This window comes from Ranitomeya imitator, chromosome 10 (genome assembly GCF_032444005.1).
Source record: "Ranitomeya imitator isolate aRanImi1 chromosome 10, aRanImi1.pri, whole genome shotgun sequence".
Taxonomy (NCBI): Eukaryota; Metazoa; Chordata; class Amphibia; order Anura; family Dendrobatidae; genus Ranitomeya; species Ranitomeya imitator.
This window is the reverse complement of record NC_091291.1, coordinates 24,259,167-24,277,995: the sequence shown is the minus strand read 5'-3', so window position 1 is coordinate 24,277,995 and position 18,829 is coordinate 24,259,167. Positions and strand designations below refer to the sequence as shown.

Here is an 18,829-nt window from a genome sequence, read left to right as displayed (position 1 = left end):
ATCTTCCTGAGCATAACCCTTCCATTTAACCAGATACTGGAGTTTCCGTCTAGAAACACGAGAATCCAAAATTTTCTCTACAATATACTCCAATTCCCCCTCCACCAAAACCGGGGCAGGAGGCTCAACAGATGGAACCATAGGTGCCACGTATCTCCGCAACAACGACCTATGGAATACATTATGTATGGAAAAGGAGTCTGGGAGGGTCAGACGAAAAGACACAGGATTGAGAATCTCAGAAATCCTATACGGACCAATAAAACGAGGTTTAAATTTAGGAGAGGAAACCTTCATAGGAATATGACGAGAAGATAACCAAACCAGATCCCCAACACGAAGTCGGGGACCCACACGGCGTCTGCGATTAGCGAAAAGTTGAGCCTTCTCCTGGGACAAGGTCAAATTGTCCACTACCTGAGTCCAGATCTGCTGCAACCTGTCCACCACAGAATCCACACCAGGACAGTCCGAAGACTCAACCTGTCCTGAAGAGAAACGAGGATGGAACCCAGAATTGCAGAAAAATGGAGAGACCAAGGTAGCCGAGCTGGCCCGATTATTAAGGGCGAACTCAGCCAACGGCAAAAAGGACACCCAATCATCCTGGTCTGCAGAAACAAAACATCTCAGATATGTTTCCAAGGTCTGATTGGTTCGTTCGGTCTGGCCATTAGTCTGAGGATGGAAAGCCGAGGAAAAAGATAGGTCAATGCCCATCCTACCACAAAAGGCTCGCCAAAATCTTGAAACAAACTGGGAACCTCTGTCAGAAACAATATTCTCAGGAATGCCATGCAAACGAACCACATGCTGGAAGAACAAAGGCACCAAATCAGAGGAGGAAGGCAATTTAACCAAGGGCACCAGATGGACCATTTTAGAAAAGCGATCACAGACCACCCAAATGACTGACATTTTTTGAGAAACGGGAAGGTCAGAAATGAAATCCATCGAAATATGTGTCCAAGGCCTCTTTGGGATCGGCAAGGGCAAAAGCAACCCACTGGCACGTGAACAGCAGGGCTTAGCCCTAGCACAAATCCCACAGGACTGCACAAAAGTACGTACATCCCGTGACAGAGATGGCCACCAGAAGGATCTAGCCACTAACTCTCTGGTACCAAAGATTCCAGGATGACCAGCCAACACCGAACAATGAAGTTCAGAGATAACTTTACTAGTCCACCTATCAGGGACGAACAGTTTCTCCGCCGGACAACGATCAGGTTTATTCGCCTGAAATTTTTGCAACACTCGCCGCAAATCAGGGGAGATGGCAGACACAATGACTCCTTCCTTGAGGATACTTGCCGGCTCAGATGAACCCGGAGAGTCGGGCACAAAACTCCTAGACAGAGCATCCGCCTTCACATTTTTAGAGCCCGGAAGGTACGAAATCACAAAATCGAAGCGGGCAAAAAATAACGACCAACGGGCCTGTCTAGGATTCAAGCGCTTGGCAGACTCGAGATAAGTAAGGTTCTTATGATCAGTCAATACCACCACGCGATGCTTAGCTCCTTCAAGCCAATGACGCCATTCCTCGAATGCCCACTTCATAGCCAGCAACTCTCGGTTGCCCACATCATAATTACGCTCAGCAGCCGAAAACTTCCTGGAAAAGAAAGCACATGGTTTCAACACTGAGCAACCAGAACCTCTCTGTGACAAAACCGCCCCTGCTCCAATCTCAGAAGCATCAACCTCGACCTGGAACGGAAGAGAAACATCTGGTTGACACAACACAGGGGCAGAACAAAAACGATGCTTCAACTCCTGAAAAGCTTCCACAGCAGCAGAAGACCAATTAACCAAATCAGCACCCTTCTTGGTCAAATCGGTCAATGGTTTGGCAATGCTAGAAAAATTACAGATGAAGCGACGATAAAAATTAGCAAAGCCCAGGAATTTTTGCAGACTTTTCAGAGATGTCGGCTGAGTCCAATCCTGGATGGCCTGAACCTTAACCGGATCCATCTCGATAGTAGAAGGGGAAAAAATGAACCCCAAAAATGACACTTTCTGCACACCGAAGAGACACTTTGATCCCTTCACAAACAAAGAATTAGCACGCAGGACCTGGAAAACCATTCTGACCTGCTTCACATGAGAGTCCCAATCATCTGAGAAGATCAAAATGTCATCCAAGTAAACAATCAGGAATTTATCCAGATACTCACGGAAGATGTCATGCATAAAAGACTGAAACACAGATGGAGCATTGGCAAGTCCGAACGGCATCACTAGATACTCAAAATGACCCTCGGGCGTATTAAATGCAGTTTTCCATTCATCTCCTTGCCTGATTCTCACCAGATTATACGCACCACGAAGATCTATCTTAGTGAACCAACTAGCCCCCTTAATCCGAGCAAACAAGTCAGATAACAATGGCAAGGGATACTGAAATTTAACAGTGATCTTATTAAGAAGGCGGTAATCAATACACGGTCTCAGCGAACCATCCTTCTTGGCTGCAAAAAAGAACCCTGCTCCCAGTGGTGATGACGATGGGTGAATATGTCCCTTCTCCAGGGATTCCTTCACATAACTGTGCATAGCGGCGTGTTCAGGCACGGATAAATTAAATAATCGACCTTTAGGGAATTTACTACCAGGAATCAAATTGATAGCACAATCACAATCCCTATGCGGAGGTAGGGCATCGGACTTGGGCTCTTCAAATACATCCTGATAATCAGACAAGAACTCTGGGACCTCAGAAGGAGTGAATGATGAAATAGGCAAAAATGGAACATCACCATGTACCCCCTGACAACCCCAGCTGGATACCGACATAGAGTTCCAATCCAATACTGGATTATGGGTTTGCAGCCATGGCAACCCCAACACGACCACATCATGCAGATTATGTAGCACCAGAAAGCGAATAACTTCCTGATGTGCAGGAGCCATGCACATGGTCAGCTGGGTCCAGTACTGAGGTTTATTCTTGGCCAAAGGTGTAGCATCAATTCCTCTCAACGGAATAGGACACTGCAAAGGCTCCAAGAAAAACCCACAACGTTTAGCATAATCCAAATCCATCAGATTCAGGGCAGCGCCTGAATCCACAAACGCCATGACAGAATACGATGACAAAGAGCATATCAAGGTAATGGACAGAAGGAATTTGGACTGTACAGTACCAATGACGGCAGAGCTATCGAACCGCCTAGTGCGCTTAGGACAATCAGAAATAGCATGAGTGGAATCACCACAGTAGAAACACAGACCATTCAGACGTCTTGTTCAACTCTGGTCATAGTCCTATCGCACTGCATAGGCTCAGGTTTAATCTTAGACAATACCGCCAAATGGTGCACAGATTTACGCTCACGCAAGCGTCGACCGATCTGAATGGCCAAAGACATAGACTCATTCAAACCAGCAGGCATAGGAAATCCCACCATGACATCCTTAAGAGCCTCAGAGAGACCCTTTCTGAACAAAGCTGCCAGCGCAGATTCATTCCACAGAGTGAGTACTGACCACTTCCTAAATTTCTGACAATATACTTCTATATCATCCTGACCCTGGCACAAAGCCAGCAAATTTTTCTCAGCCTGATCCACTGAATTAGGCTCATCGTAAAGTAATCCGAGCGCCAGGAAAAACGCATTGACATTACTCAATGCAGGGTCTCCTGGCGCAAGAGAAAATGCCCAGTCCTGAGGGTCACCGCGCAAAAAAGAAATAATAATCAAAACCTGTTGAATAGGATTACCAGAAGAATGAGGTTTCAAGGCCAGAAATAGCTTACAATTATTTTTGAAATTAAGAAACTTAGTTCTATCACCAAAAAACAAATCAGGAATAGGAATTCTTGGTTCTAACATAAGGTACCTTCACACTGAGCGACGCTGCAGCGATATAGACAACGATACGACCAAAAGGCGATCGCTGGAGCGTCGCTGTTTAGATCGCTGTAGAGACGTCAAACACACCAACGTTTGAACGATGCTGGAGCGATACAGTGACGTAACAGCGACTCACGGATCGTTGTCGCTGGTTGTTTGCTTCACGTCAAACAGCAGTGGTGTAAACGATCTGATGAATGGCAGCGTAGTCAGATAGGTGTCACCCAGGTGGGTGACACCCAGATAGGTGTCACCCAGGATGTGACGTCCCGGCGTCCCAGAATATAAACCGCGACTCTACAGCGATTGATTCACATTGTTCGAGAGCTGCGTATGCATGTTTTTCCTGCATTTCTAGCGTCCTGTCCGGAACGATCCTTCTCCAGCTACGATCCTCTTCTACCGTGAACGTTCTGTTCGGAACGCCGTACTCCACTGCCGGCGTCTTCATCGGTTCTGTTATTGCTCATCAACGGTATGTTCAATTTTTTTGTGCTTTTTTTTTTTTTTGTATAGTAATGGCTATGTAGCAATGCTAGACGCAATGCTTATCTAAGTATATGGTATAGTAATGTATAAAACATATCTGGCAGCTATCTTGTGCATCTGGTAAGCGGACACACAAGATGGAGGCACTTTCGGATGCAGTTTGCAAACTCTTTTGCGCTGTGTAACATTTTTTGCGCAAACTATATGGTAAGGTCAACCAACTCTTGTGTCTACCTTGGCTTAGCTGTCCCTGGCCTGCTCCGCAAGTAAATAAAAACAGCTCACAACTGGTAAACCAATTTTTTTTTCCACAAACTGACCTTATTTTTTTTTGATCAAGAGACAATCACTGTCACGCTATCTATATTCATCAAGTACGGTGTCAGAAAAAATGAATTCATGATAAACATATACAGGCTCATGAATTCACTATTTCTGACACCTGGCAGGTGAGCATAGATATGTACCGTGTGACAACCATTGTCCCCTCAATTTGTGTGATTATGGAGATGCATGTAATATTTTTGGCCCACCTCATATCTGTATACTAAAGACACACCAAGCTGCAGTCTTTTTATTTTTAACTACTGGAGATATTATGTGGGCCAAAAAGTGTGTGTGGCGACGTTTCTTGGCGCACGGTGTGTTGCCGGCGGCTATAGACACAATAAACCAAACATAATTGTGTCAAATCAAACTTTTTTTATGTTGTTAACTGAAAAATAACAAGTAACAGAACAATATCCCAAACAATGAAAGGAAATAAAAAAAAATCAGAACCTCCCACGCCTCAAGAGGTGTCGCAGTGTGCGGCCATGTTGCTGTACTTGTTGCAGCATGAGCGCTGCTGTACGCTCCAGGCGGTCTTGCTTGGCCAGCAGCTCTCTCACGGTGTCCGGTTCTGTGGATAGAAGAGGTTGGAGAATGGACAGTGATTAAGCTGCAACGGTGGCATGTGTTTACATAACCAGCAATTTGAGGTACCGTCAAACATAACGATTTTTGTAACGATATCTTTGATTTCTGTGAAGTTGCAACGATATTGTTAACGCAATCGTTCTGTGTGACAGCGACCCAGCGACCACACAATGACTTACCAACGATCACGACCAGGTCGTATAGCTGGTAATGATCGTTAGTAAATCGTTTATTGTAAAATGGTACTTTTAACTACACACTCAATTTTGTACTGTCCCAGAGGGCATTTTTTAGGTTTAATGTTTTAGGGTCCGTTTAGTCGTTGGCAAATGTGACATCCCACCGATAACCCCTCCCACTTTCTCAATACTTACGGAGAAGGGACGCCTGTTGCTCATCCGCAGAGCTGCTGACCACCCATCCCCTGGCTCGGGCCACAGCTCCTGCTGCTGAAAGGAAGCAAATACATATCTGGTTAACAATTGAACTCACTGTGGTGAAGCGCTCGCTGGTTTTGTCACTTACGAATGCTTGTCGCTGGAGAGAATGACGCCGACCCGGGGGAGGAAGATGGGTGTTGAAAGGGCGGGGTTGTGGCCTGCGGTGGGGTTACTGCACCTGTAATGTACACAATATTTAACCTCCCTACTAATGGCCCGTATGGCGTCATTAAATTCTAAAAAAGGGTGGTTAACTTACGTGACGACACTGGCTGTGGGCTTCCGCTGCTAGCCGCTGTACTGCTGGCTGCAGTGGGTGCTGTCCTCTGCCGGCAGCGTCTCTCTACACCCCAAAAAAAGACACGCAAGGTTTAGACACCAGAAGTACAGAGCTGTAGACTTAAATAAAAAATTAAGTAGGCGCCATCGCAATTGCCAGACATGAGGGGTAACTTACGTGACGGCCCTGGCTGTGGGCGTACGCTGCTGGCCGCTGTAGTCCTCTGCTGGCGTTGTCTCTCTATACACAAAAAATAAAGAAACACAATGTTTACACACCAAAGTACAGAGCTTCCAACACCCCTACAAATAACAAACCTAGGCCAGTGGCATAAAGGAATAAAATTTAAATTTAACTCCCCAAATCGAGGTACATATATAGAAGGTGGGAAGCACCACATGGCAGTGCGAGTGTCCCTATTCCCCCCTCCCGATACTGTGTGTCTCCCAATTACACTATACTGTTATTACTTGCCTTGCCTGGTCTCTGCCCGCAACGTTGCCAGATAAAGTGGCTGTTTGTACCGGAGGTCGGCCCACTTTTTGCGCAGCTGCAGCGCACTGTGCCAGCTGCCGAACCTCCGCTCCATCTTCTGGGCAATGTGGCGCAACACCTCATTCTTGTGTAGATTTGGGTGTGCTGGGCGACTCTCCCGGCCCTCATAGTCCATGGCATCCATTTTTTTTACAAAAAAGCGGACCTCTGTCTGCCCCAAAGGAGGACATCGCTGTCTCGCCGCCATTTTAGCAAGAGAGACGCTGTATGGCACCACCCAGCCACGCCCAGAGGAGGTCCTTGATTCTGCCGTTCTGGCGCGCGATTCGCAACGCTATAGCGTCTCCATTTATGCACACCGTCGCGGGTGTGACGCCGGCTCCAGAAGTCACTATTTGGCGTTCCCGTTATAAATCAGCAGCGCTCATCGTCCTGTTTGTTTCAGTGGATGGTACATTTAATGGAGGGTATCTATGGGGTATGGCTGTTGTGTTAACGTTGCTTACAATTAGCCATGTATATCTCTGTGTATGTATATATATGTGTGTGTATGTATATATATATATATATATATATATATATATATATGTGTATGTATATATGTATATATGTATATATGTATATATATATATATATATATATATATATATATATAGTACCTTACATCCTATGTTAACATTTTTGTCAAATGGTGCAGCATCGGTGACGCAACGGAGAATGCATTACAGTATTGGATGTCTTGTGTAAGTTTTGCAAATCATATGTAGTAATTTTTTTTTTCTTTTTTCCTTTCTCAGGTTGCCATGTCTCATTCGGATGTACCTGTGATTGTTGCGGCCGCGTTATTGGTAGAAGCTCACAACCAGCTGGAGATTCAAGCGCGAAACAATCGTGTAAAGCGTCAGCGCCGCATGTGGACCAAACAGTGGCTGCAGAAGAGGAATCAATTGTCCCATATGGGCCTTATAAGGGAACTGCAGGATAACAACCCGCATGATTTTCGTAACTACCTGAGAATGTCGGAGGACTCATTTAATGTCCTACTTGCAGCTGTAGAACCATATCTCAGGCGGCAAAATACACAGATGAGAGCAGCTGTCCCTGTGGATGAGAGGCTGGCTGTCACGCTGCGTTTCCTGGTGACTGGCAGGTCTATGCAAGACTTGCATTACAGCGCAGCTATATCCTGATCCCTACTCAGCGTCATCATCCCAGAGACATGCAAAGCTATTGTCTCAGTTTTACACCGCAGTTACATGCCTTTCCCACAGACCCCGGATGACTGGAAAGAGATTTCAAGGGGATTTGAGGAGCAATGGCAGTTCCCTAATTGCGGTGGGGCCTTGGATGGCAAACATGTACGCATCACCCAACCACCACACTCTGGCTCCTTTTATTATAACTATAAGGGATATTTCAGCATAATTCTCATGGCCCTCGTAAATGCTAACTATGATTTCATAAGTGTGTCTGTTGGGATTAACGGGAGAGTATCCGATGGAGGAGTTTTGGAGCACACAGATTTTGGGGAACGCTTGAAAAATAATAAACTTGCCTTGCCGTCCAACAGTGACACAACAGAAAACATGAACTTTGTCTTTGTCGGAGATGAGGCTTTCCCACTGCATCCCAACCTTTTGAAGCCCTTCTCCCAGAAGACTCTGACACCGGAACGACGAATCTTTAATTACAGACTTTCAAGAGCTAGACGCGTTGTGGAAAATGCATTCGGAATTATGGCAAACCGATTTCGGGTTTTCCACACAGCACTAAACATGAAACTAACGTCTATTGACTCTGTGGTGCTTGCTTGTTGTGTCCTCCACAACTTTCTACGTCGCCGTGATGCCACTGCATACAGCCCTCCACAGTATGTAGACTCTGTGGACCAGGGTAACGGAGCTGTAACCCAGGGCGAATGGCGTCTAGACGCACACAGGGTTTGTGGTTTGGAAAGTCTGGGTTCTGGAAGGAACTGTGATGATGCAACGAATAGCAGGGACAAGTACTCTGACTTTATCAATGGGCCAGGGGCTGTCCCATGGCAGTATCAACAGCTGTAACGTAACTGTTGGCATAACTTTTAACATGTATTATGGATGACATTTTTGGGGGGTTCAAGTGCTCTTGTGTAAAAGTGCTCATGTATAACAATTTTTGGATGACCCATGATACTCCTTTTTCTGTAATAAATGTGAACATAACGATATATCTATTTGTTATTTCTTATTATTTTACATACATACCAATAAACATATCTATCTATGAACATACTCTACTTCTGTATCAATCATATGAAACCTGTGAGTCTGCAGCATCCTATGCACTAGTGATTTCCTGATGTGTGTGTGTGTATATATATATATATATATATATATATATATATTAGTAGATGTTCACCATATTCTAAAGGTACCTTCACACTCATCGACGCTGCAGCGATACCGACAATGATGTCGATCGCTGTTTGGTCGCTGGAGAGCTGTCACACAGACAGCTCTCCAGCGAGCACCGATCCAGAAGTCCACGGGTAACCAGGGTAAACATCGGGTTACTAAGTGCAGGGCCGCGATTATTAACCCGATGTTTACCCTGGTTACCGTAGTAAATGTTAAAAAAAAATAACAATACATACTTACATTCACGCTGTATGGTCATGTCCCTCGCTTTCAGCTTCCAGCACTGACTCAGCGCCGGGCGTAAAGTACAACGGTGATGTCAACGCTGTGCTTTACTACCGGCCGGCGCTCACCAGTCAGTGCGGGAAGCCGAAGGCGAGGGACTTGACCATACAGCGGGAATGTATGTACTGTTTGTTTTTTTAACATTGACAACGGTAACCATGGTAAACATCACGTTACTAAGAGTGGCCCTGCACTTAGTAACCCAATGTTTCCCTTGTTTCTTGTGACGACATCGCTGAATCAGCGTTACACATGCTGTGTGTAACGCCGATACAGCGATGTCAGCGGGAGATTCAGCAACCAAAAAAAGTGCTGTAGTTTCCCCAGCGACCAACGATCTCCCAGCATGGGCCTGATCGCTGGACGCTGTCACACAACAATTTAGTTAACGATATCGTTGCTACGTCACAAAAAGCAACGATATCGTTAACAATATAGTTATGTGTGACGGTAATGTATTGGGTATTCTAGCATTTGCATGTCCCCGTCGCATATTGCCCAGCAACGTAGTAGAGGTCCTTCTCAAAAAATTAGCATATAGTGTTAAATTTCATTATTTACCATAATGTAATGATTACAATTAAACTTTCATATATTATAGATTCATTATCCACCAACTGAAATTTGTCAGGTCTTTTATTGTTTTAATACTGATGATTTTGGCATACAACTCCTGATAACCCAAAAAACCTGTCTCAATAAATTAGCATATCAAGAAAAGGTTCTCTAAACGACCTATTACCCTAATCTTCTGAATCAACTAATTAACTCTAAACACATGCAAAAGATACCTGAGGCTTTTATAAACTCCCTGCCTGGTTCATTACTCAAAACCCCCATCATGGGTAAGACTAGCGACCTGACAGATGTCAAGAAGGCCATCATTGACACCCTCAAGCAAGAGGGTAAGACCCAGAAAGAAATTTCTCAACAAATAGGCTGTTCCCAGAGTGCTGTATCAAGGCACCTCAATGGTAAGTCTGTTGGAAGGAAACAATGTGGCAGAAAACGCTGTACAATGAGAAGAGGAGACTGGACCCTGAGGAATATTGTGGAGAAGGACCGATTCCAGACCTTGGGGAACCTGAGGAAGCAGTGGACTGAGTCTGGTGTGGAAACATCCAGAGCCACCGTGCACAGGCGTGTGCAGGAAATGGGCTACAGGTGCCGCATTCCCCAGGTAAAGCCACTTTTGAACCATAAACAGCGGCAGAGGCGCCTGACCTGGGCTACAGAGAAGCAGCACTGGACTGTTGCTAAGTGGTCCCAAGTACTTTTTTCTGATGAAAGCAAATTTTGCATGTCATTCGGAAATCAAGGTGCCAGAGTCTGGAGGAAGACTGGGGAGAAGGAAATGCCAAAATGCCTGAAGTCCAGTGTCAAGTACCCACAGTCAGTGATGGTGTGGGGTGCCATGTCAGCTGCTGGTGTTGGTCCACTGTGTTTCATCAAGGGCAGGGTCAATGCAGCTAGCTATCAGGAGATTTTGGAGCACTTCATGCTTCCATCGGCTGAAATGCTTTATGGAGATGAAGATTTCATTTTTCAGCACGACCTGGCACCTGCTCACAGTGCCAAAACCACTGGTAAATGGTTTACTGACCATGGTATTACTGTGCTCAATTGGCCTGCCAACTCTCCTGACCTGAACCCCATAGAGAATCTGTGGGATATTGTGAAGAGAAAGTTGAGAGACGCAAGACCCAACACTCTGGATGAGCTTAAGGCCGCTATTGAAGCATCCTGGGCCTCCATAACATCTCAGCAGTGTCACAGGCTGATTGCCTCCATGCCACGCCGCATTGAAGCAGTCATTTCTGCCAAAGGATTCCCGACCAAGTATTGAGTGCATAACTGAACATTATTATTTGATGGTTTTTTTGTTTGTTATTAAAAAACACTTTTATTTGATTGGATGGGTGAAATATGCTAATTTATTGAGACAGGTTTTTTGGGTTATCAGGAGTTGTATGCCAAAATCATCAGTATTAAAACAATAAAAGACCTGACAAATTTCAGTTGGTGGATAATGAATCTACAATATATGAAAGTTTAATTGTAATCATTACATTATGGTAAATAATGAAATTTAACACTATATGCTAATTTTTTGAGAAGGACCTGTATATTGCCCAGCGGCGTCATTTATTGCCAAGCCAAAGAGACACGTAGTACATACACAAATTTAAGAAACCAAAAATTTAATAATTTGTATTAAACATTTTATTATTTTTTATTACAATACTTTTTTAATGTTGATGAGGCATAGGGGATTAATGACCGGGTGCCAGGAGGATGCCTGCAGGGGAGAAGGCATAGGGGATTACTTGTGGAGCATCTAAAGCACAAGTCTCATTTATTTCAACTACAACACTACAAATTTTGGTAGTAAGTGTCCATCTCACTGTAGTGGTGCGTGGCCATAGGAGGTCCTTGTGATAAGTCACCAAAAGAAGGGGGTGCAGGTGGTGTCCGGAACTGAGAATTATGTGGCCCAGGTCTGCGGACAGGAGTGCTGTGCATGGGCTCCTGTTGGTGTCCCCAATAAAAATGGGCACTGGGCTGACGGACGTCAATGCTCAATGTTGATGTGTCGCATAGTTTTCCTGCGGCTGCCGCGTTCATAACGTCAAACATTATTCTCTCCGCGTGAGATCTTTGGGTATCATCCAGTCTGTTTAAACGTTCCTCAACCAAGGATGCGAATGGGGAGAGTTTGGTTGTGACGTGCTTGGACAAGATGCTGTTGGCCACTGCCAGGAGATCCACAGGTGTGGCTGCTGTTGATTTTCTTTTTCTAGATGGGCGCAGTGGACATGTCTGCTCCTCGACAGACGGGCTACTGGAGGACTGAGGGGACTGGACATTGTTCGCTTCCGTTGTTTCCCGCTGTTGCAGAGGCACCTGCAATTACACGAAAAAGAAAAATTTAAAATAAATAACATACAAACGACTCTGCCACACAGCCCTAGAGAGCCCACACCTCCCCAAACACCTCTATGCCCATTGGAACCTATGAGGAACAGTTACCTGGGTTAAAAAACAAAGGGGTTAAAGAGCTGTGCTGAACTACATTGGCCGGCAATACTGTACGACTGTGCGGAAGACACAATATGTTAATTACGGACACAGGAAGTGGCAGCTGTTATCATCAGGGGGATTAAACATGAACAACGTGACTCACTATTACTGGAAACCATGCAGTCTCATAAACATACAAGACACACGGCATGCTACAAGAAGGGAAGCTTGGGGGTACTTACTTGCTCGTCAGGAGACTCAGGCAGGATATCTTCGGGCGATGGCTCACAAAGGCTTGTCACAGTCTGGCACGGGCGAGGGATTTCTTGGTCTCTAGTGAATGCCATCAGGTCGTAATACCACAGCCTGGGCACATATACTTCCTCAGTTCCGGCCCCAGACTTCTTAGAATTTTCCACTTTGTTGACCTCTTTTTTGAAAACTGTGCGGAGAGCCTGGATCTTTTTCCTCACAATGTTTTCATCCACGGTCTCTGTGGGATGAAACTCCCTGTAGACGGCCACCAGCTTCTCATACGCTTCTCTCTTCATGTAACGGTTGCTATAATCCTTAGATTTTATCTTCCACAAACAGGGCAGGGAGCGGTACATCTCTATGAGTGCCCGAACACAGTCCTGCTCATTTGTAGACATCTCTAAAAAAGAAAAAAATAAAAGTTAAGAGACAGCAAAAATTAAAAGTTTGATGAGCCGTATGCCGTTCCTATTGTTATCAGTCATTTTTTGTAGGGGATGGTCCGTGGGACTATTTCCACCATTTAGGGGATGGGATGGGGGCCGTTTGTGTGTTTCCCCATAGCCACCATTTGGGGATGGGATGGGGGCTATTTTTATCCATTTTGAGCGTTGAAAAATTTGTAAATTCTATTGGTTGCTATTTTGTCAAATGGCCAATTTCATGTTGGTGAAACACACCATACTACAAAATCGTTTGAATTACCACTTAAAAGGGAAATACTACGATGCTAAAGCGTATTTGGTTATAAACTTGAAAGCTCTAAAAAAAATCACTGCTGAGATGTAGTATACATCTATTTCTATACACATAAATTAGTATTGCTGCATGCCAAATGAATACAGCACAAGGATATACTCACCGTAGATGTACTAATTGAGAACGCTGCAGAGTTGAAGATCTACAAACAGGTCGCTCAAAAGTTACAGCCAAGACGCCCACGAGTTGATGGAGAAGGAACACGATGGATTTCGAACCAAGACGCACACGAGATGCTCGTGGATGGCAGAGTACGCACAAGTGATTGAAAAGTTGTAAAGTCGCGGTTTATATTTCGGAACGCAGGTACAGAGGACCCCGATGTGACCTATCAGCGTTCTCAGTGAGACGTAACAACAAAGCCATTTGAAATCTATAACGTTATGGCGTCACCTTTTGTAATGTAATAATGAGATTTAAAGGGGTCTTCTTTTGTAATAGTGATGCATTGTAAATACGCCCTTATGTAAAGTTCACACCTACCTCCTAGGCTGTCGTGACAGTTGGCGTCACCTTTTGTAATGTAATGTAAAGGGGTGCCTTTTTTAATGTAATAATGTGATGTAGGCGTCACCTTTTGTCTTTGGAATGCATTTGGGAGTATGGTGATAATTACATTACTATAATAATGTTCACACCACCTCCCAGGCCATTATGACAGATGGCGTCTCCTTTTGTAATTTGTAATATATTGGGATCTTCGAAATAATTGCGTATCTATCTACGAGCGACACTGCTAAATTTAAAGGCGTCTCCTTTTGTAATGCATAACGCCTACCTGGCCACAACAAGACGCTGCGACGGCCCCTTTCATCGTTGCTGGCGTCGTTGCTTTTCATGTCAAACACAACGATTCAGGCCGATCTAACGACCAAATAAAGTTCTGAACTTTCGGCAACGACTAGCGATGTCACAGCGGGATCCGGATCGCTGCTGCGTGTCAAACACAGCGATATCGTTATCCAGGACGCTGCAACGTCATAAATCGTTGTCGTTCTCGTTGCAATATTGCTCAGTGTGAAGGCACCTATAGATTTCTGATCAATAGTATCTTGAATCCTTTGTACATTTGTAACGAGATTATCCATTGAAGAGCACAGACCCTGAATATCCATGTCCACACCTGTGTCCTGAAACACCCAAATGTCTAGGGGAAAAAAAAGACTGAACACAGAGCTGAGAAAAAAAAATGATGTCAGAACTTCTTTTTTCCCTCTATTGAGAATCATTAGGTTGGCTCCTTGTACTGTTATGTAGGCAATCCAGTGACACAGTGTGCCAGCAATCAGAGCACACACAGTGATCTGACAATAACCCAAAAACAATAGAACGAGCTCTGAGACGTGGAATCTCTGTAGACCGCAATACCTGAACCTATCCTAAACACAACTAAAGGCAGCTGTGGATTGCGCCTGTCACTACCTATGCAACTCGGCACAGCCTGAGGAGCTGACTAGCCTGAAGATAGAAAAACAAGCCTGACTTGCCTCAGAGAAATACCCCAAAGGAAAAGGCAGCCCCCCACATATAATGACTGTTAGCAAGATGAAAAGACAAACGTAGGGATGAAATAGATTCAGCAAAGTGAGGCCCGATATTCTAGATAGAGCGAAGATAGCAAAGAGAACTTTGCAGTCCACAAAAAACCCTAAAGCAAAAAACCACGCAAAGGGGGCAAAAAGACCCACCGTGCCGAACTAACGGCACGGCGGTACACCCTTTGCGTCTCAGAGCTTCCAGCAAAAACGAATTGACAAGCTGGACAGAAAAAGAAGCAACAAAAGCAAAGAAGCACTTATCTAAGCAGAGCAGCAGGCCACAGGAAAGATCCAGAAGCTCAGATCCAACACTGGAACATTGACAAGGAGCAAGGAAGACAGAATCAGGCGGAGTTAAATAACAAAGAAGCCAACGAGCTCACCAGAACACCTGAGGGAGGAAGATCAGAAGCTGCAGTACCACTTGTGACCACAGGAGTGAATTCAGCCACAGAATTCACAACATGACAGATACTCTATATACTACATCACACAGGAGAGCTGACAGATCCTCTATATACTACACCACACAGGAGAGCTGACAGATCCTCTATATACTACACCACACAGGAGAGCTGACAGATCCTCCATTTACTACACCACACAGGAGAGCTGATAGATCCTCTATATACTACACCACACAGGAGAGCTGACAGATCCTCTATATACTACACCACACAGGAGAGCTGACAGATCCTCTATATACTACACCACACAGGAGAGCTGACAGATCCTCCATATACTACACCACACAGGAGAGCTGACAGATCCTCTATATACTACACCACACAGGAGAGCTGACAGATCCTCTATATACTACACCACACGGTAGAGCTGACAGATCCTCTATATAATACACCACACAGGAGAGCTGACAGATCCTCTATATACTACACCACACAGGAGAGCTGACAGATCCTCTATATACTACACCACACGGTAGAGCTGACAGATCCTCTATATAATACACCACACAGGAGAGCTGACAGATCCTCTATATACTACACCACACAGGAGAGCCGACAGATCCTCTATATACTACACCACACAGGAGAGCTGACAGATCCTCTATATACTACACCACACAGGAGAGCTGACAGATCCTCTATATACTACACCACACAGTAGAGCTGACAGATCCTCTATATACTACACCACACAGGAGAGCTGATAGATCCTCTATATACTACACCACACAGGAGAACTGACAGATCCCCTATATACTACACCACACAGGAGAGCTGACAGATCCTCTATATATTACACCACACAGGAGAGCTGACAGATCCTCTATATACTACACCACGCAGGAGAACTGACAGATCCCCTATATACTACACCACACAGGAGAGCTGACAGATCCTCTATATACTACACCAAACAGGAGAGCTGACAGATCCTCTATATACTACACCACACAGGAGAACTGACAGATCCCCTATATACTACAGCACACAGGAGAGCTGACAGATCCTCTATATCCTACACCAAACAGGAGAGCTGACAGATCCTCTATATACTACACCACACAGGAGAGCTGATAGATCCTCTATATACTACACCACACAGGAGAACTGACAGATCCCCTATATACTACACCACACAGGAGAGCTGACAGATCCTCTATATACTACACCACACAGGAGAGCTGACAGATCCTCTATATACTACACCACACAGGAGAGCTGACAGATCCTCTATATACTACACCACACAGGAGAGCTGACAGATCCTCTATATACTACACCACACAGGAGAGCTGACAGATCCTCTATATACTACACCACACAGGAGAGCTGACAGATCCTCTATATACTACACCACACAGGAGAGCTGACAGATCCTCTATATACTACACCACACAGGAGAGCTGACAGATCCTCTATATACTAAACCACACAGGAGAGCTGACAGATCCTCTATATACTACACCACACAGGAGAGGTGACAGATCTTCTATATACTACACCACACAGGAGAACTGACAGATCCTCTATATACTACACCACACAGGAGAGCCGACAGATCCTCTATATACTACACCACACAGGAGAGCTGACAGATCCTCTATATAGTACACCACACAGGAGAGCTGACAGATCCTCTATATACTACACCACACAGGAGAGCTGACAGATCCTCTATATACTACACCACACAGGAGAGCTGACAGATCCTCTATATACTAAACCACACAGGAGAGCTGACAGATCCACTATATACTACACCACACAGGAGAGCTGACAGATCCTCTATACACTACACCACACAGGAGAGCTGACAGATCTTCTATATACTACACCACACAGGAGAACTGACAGATCCTCTATATACTACACCACACAGGAGAGCCGACAGATCCTCTATATACTACACCACACAGGAGAGCTGACAGATCCTCTATATACTACACCACACAGGAGAGCTGACAGATCCTCTATATACTACACCACACAGGAGAGCTGACAGATCTTCTATATACTACACCACACAGGAGAGGGGACATATCCTCTATATAGTACACCACATGGGAGAGCTGACAGATCCTCTATATACTACACCACAGAGGAGAGGGGACATATCCTCTATATAGTACACCACGCGGGAGAGCTGACAGATCCTCTATATACTACACCACACAGGAGAGCTGACAGATCCTCTATATACTACACCACACAGGAGAGCTGACAGATCCTCTATATACTACACCACACAGGAGAGCTGACAGATCCTCTATACACTACACCACACAGGAGAGCTGACAGATCCTCTATACACTACACCACACAGGAGAGCTGACAGATCTTCTATATACTACACCACACAGGAGAACTGACAGATCCTCTATATACTACACCACACAGGATAGCCGACAGATCCTCTATATACTACACCACACAGGAGAGCTGACAGATCCTCTATATACTACACCACACAGGAGAGCTGACAGATCCTCTATATACTACACCACACAGTAGAGCTGACAGATCCTCTATATACTACACCACACAGGAGAGCTGATAGATCCTCTATATACTACACCACACAGGAGAACTAACAGATCCCCTATATACTACACCACACAGGAGAGCTGACAGATCCTCTATATATTACACCACACAGGAGAGCTGACAGATCCTCTATATACTACACCACGCAGGAGAACTGACAGATCCCCTATATACTACACCACACAGGAGAGCTGACAGATCCTCTATATACTACACCAAACAGGAGAGCTGACAGATCCTCTATATACTACACGACACAGGAGAACTGACAGATCCCCTATATACTACACCACACAGGAGAGCTGACAGATGCTCTATATCCTACACCAAACAGGAGAGCTGACAGATCCTCTATATACTACACCACACAGGAGAGCTGATAGATCCTCTATATACTACACCACACAGGAGAACTGACAGATCCCCTATATACTACACCACACAGGAGAGCTGACAGATCCTCTATATACTACACCACACAGGACAGCTGACAGATCCTCTATATACTACACCACACAGGAGAGCTGACAGATCCTCTATATACTACACCACACAGGAGAGCTGACAGATCCTCTATATACTACACCACACAGGAGAGCTGACAGATCCTCTATATACTACACCACACAGGAGAGCTGACAGATCCTCTATATACTACACCACACAGGAGAGCTGACAGATCCTCTATATACTACACCACACAGGAGAGCTGACAGATCCTCTATATACTAAACCACACAGGAGAGCTGACAGATCCTCTATATACTACACCACATAGGAGAGCTGACAGATCCTCTATATACTACACCACACAGGAGAGCCGACAGATCTTCTATATACTACACCACACAGGAGAACTGACAGATCCTCTATATACTACACCACACAGGAGAGCCGACAGATCCTCTATATACTACACCACACAGGAGAGCTGACAGATCCTCTATATAGTACACCACACAGGAGAGCTGACAGATCCTCTATATACTACACCACACAGGAGAGCTGACAGATCCTCTATATAATACACCTCACAGGAGAGCCGACAGATCCTCTATATACTACACCACACAGAA

At 44.9% G+C, this 18,829-nt stretch overlaps 1 protein-coding gene across 1 annotated transcript; it reads right to left on the bottom strand.

Moving 5' to 3' along the window:
* Positions 1-11,411: 11,411 nt before the first annotated feature.
* Positions 11,412-12,679, bottom strand: LOC138650967 (uncharacterized). The gene is made up of 2 exons (XM_069740856.1): positions 12,433-12,679; positions 11,412-12,073 (listed from the first exon to the last, which is right to left on the bottom strand). The coding sequence occupies exons 1-2, from the start codon at positions 12,535-12,537 to the stop codon at positions 11,543-11,545; spliced, it is 636 nt and encodes a 211-aa protein (XP_069596957.1). The 5' UTR covers positions 12,538-12,679; the 3' UTR covers positions 11,412-11,542.
* Between the last annotated feature and the right edge of the window lie 6,150 nt (positions 12,680-18,829).

Excerpts from the sequence above, each read along its gene's own strand:
- LOC138650967 (XM_069740856.1), bottom strand. The coding sequence starts at position 12,537 with ATGGCATTCACTAGAGACCAAGAAATCCCTCGCCCGTGCCAGACTGTG. Across the intron at positions 12,074-12,432 it reads CTGAGTCTCCTGACGAGCAA|GTGCCTCTGCAACAGCGGGA; the intron begins GTAAGTACCCCC and ends GTGTAATTGCAG.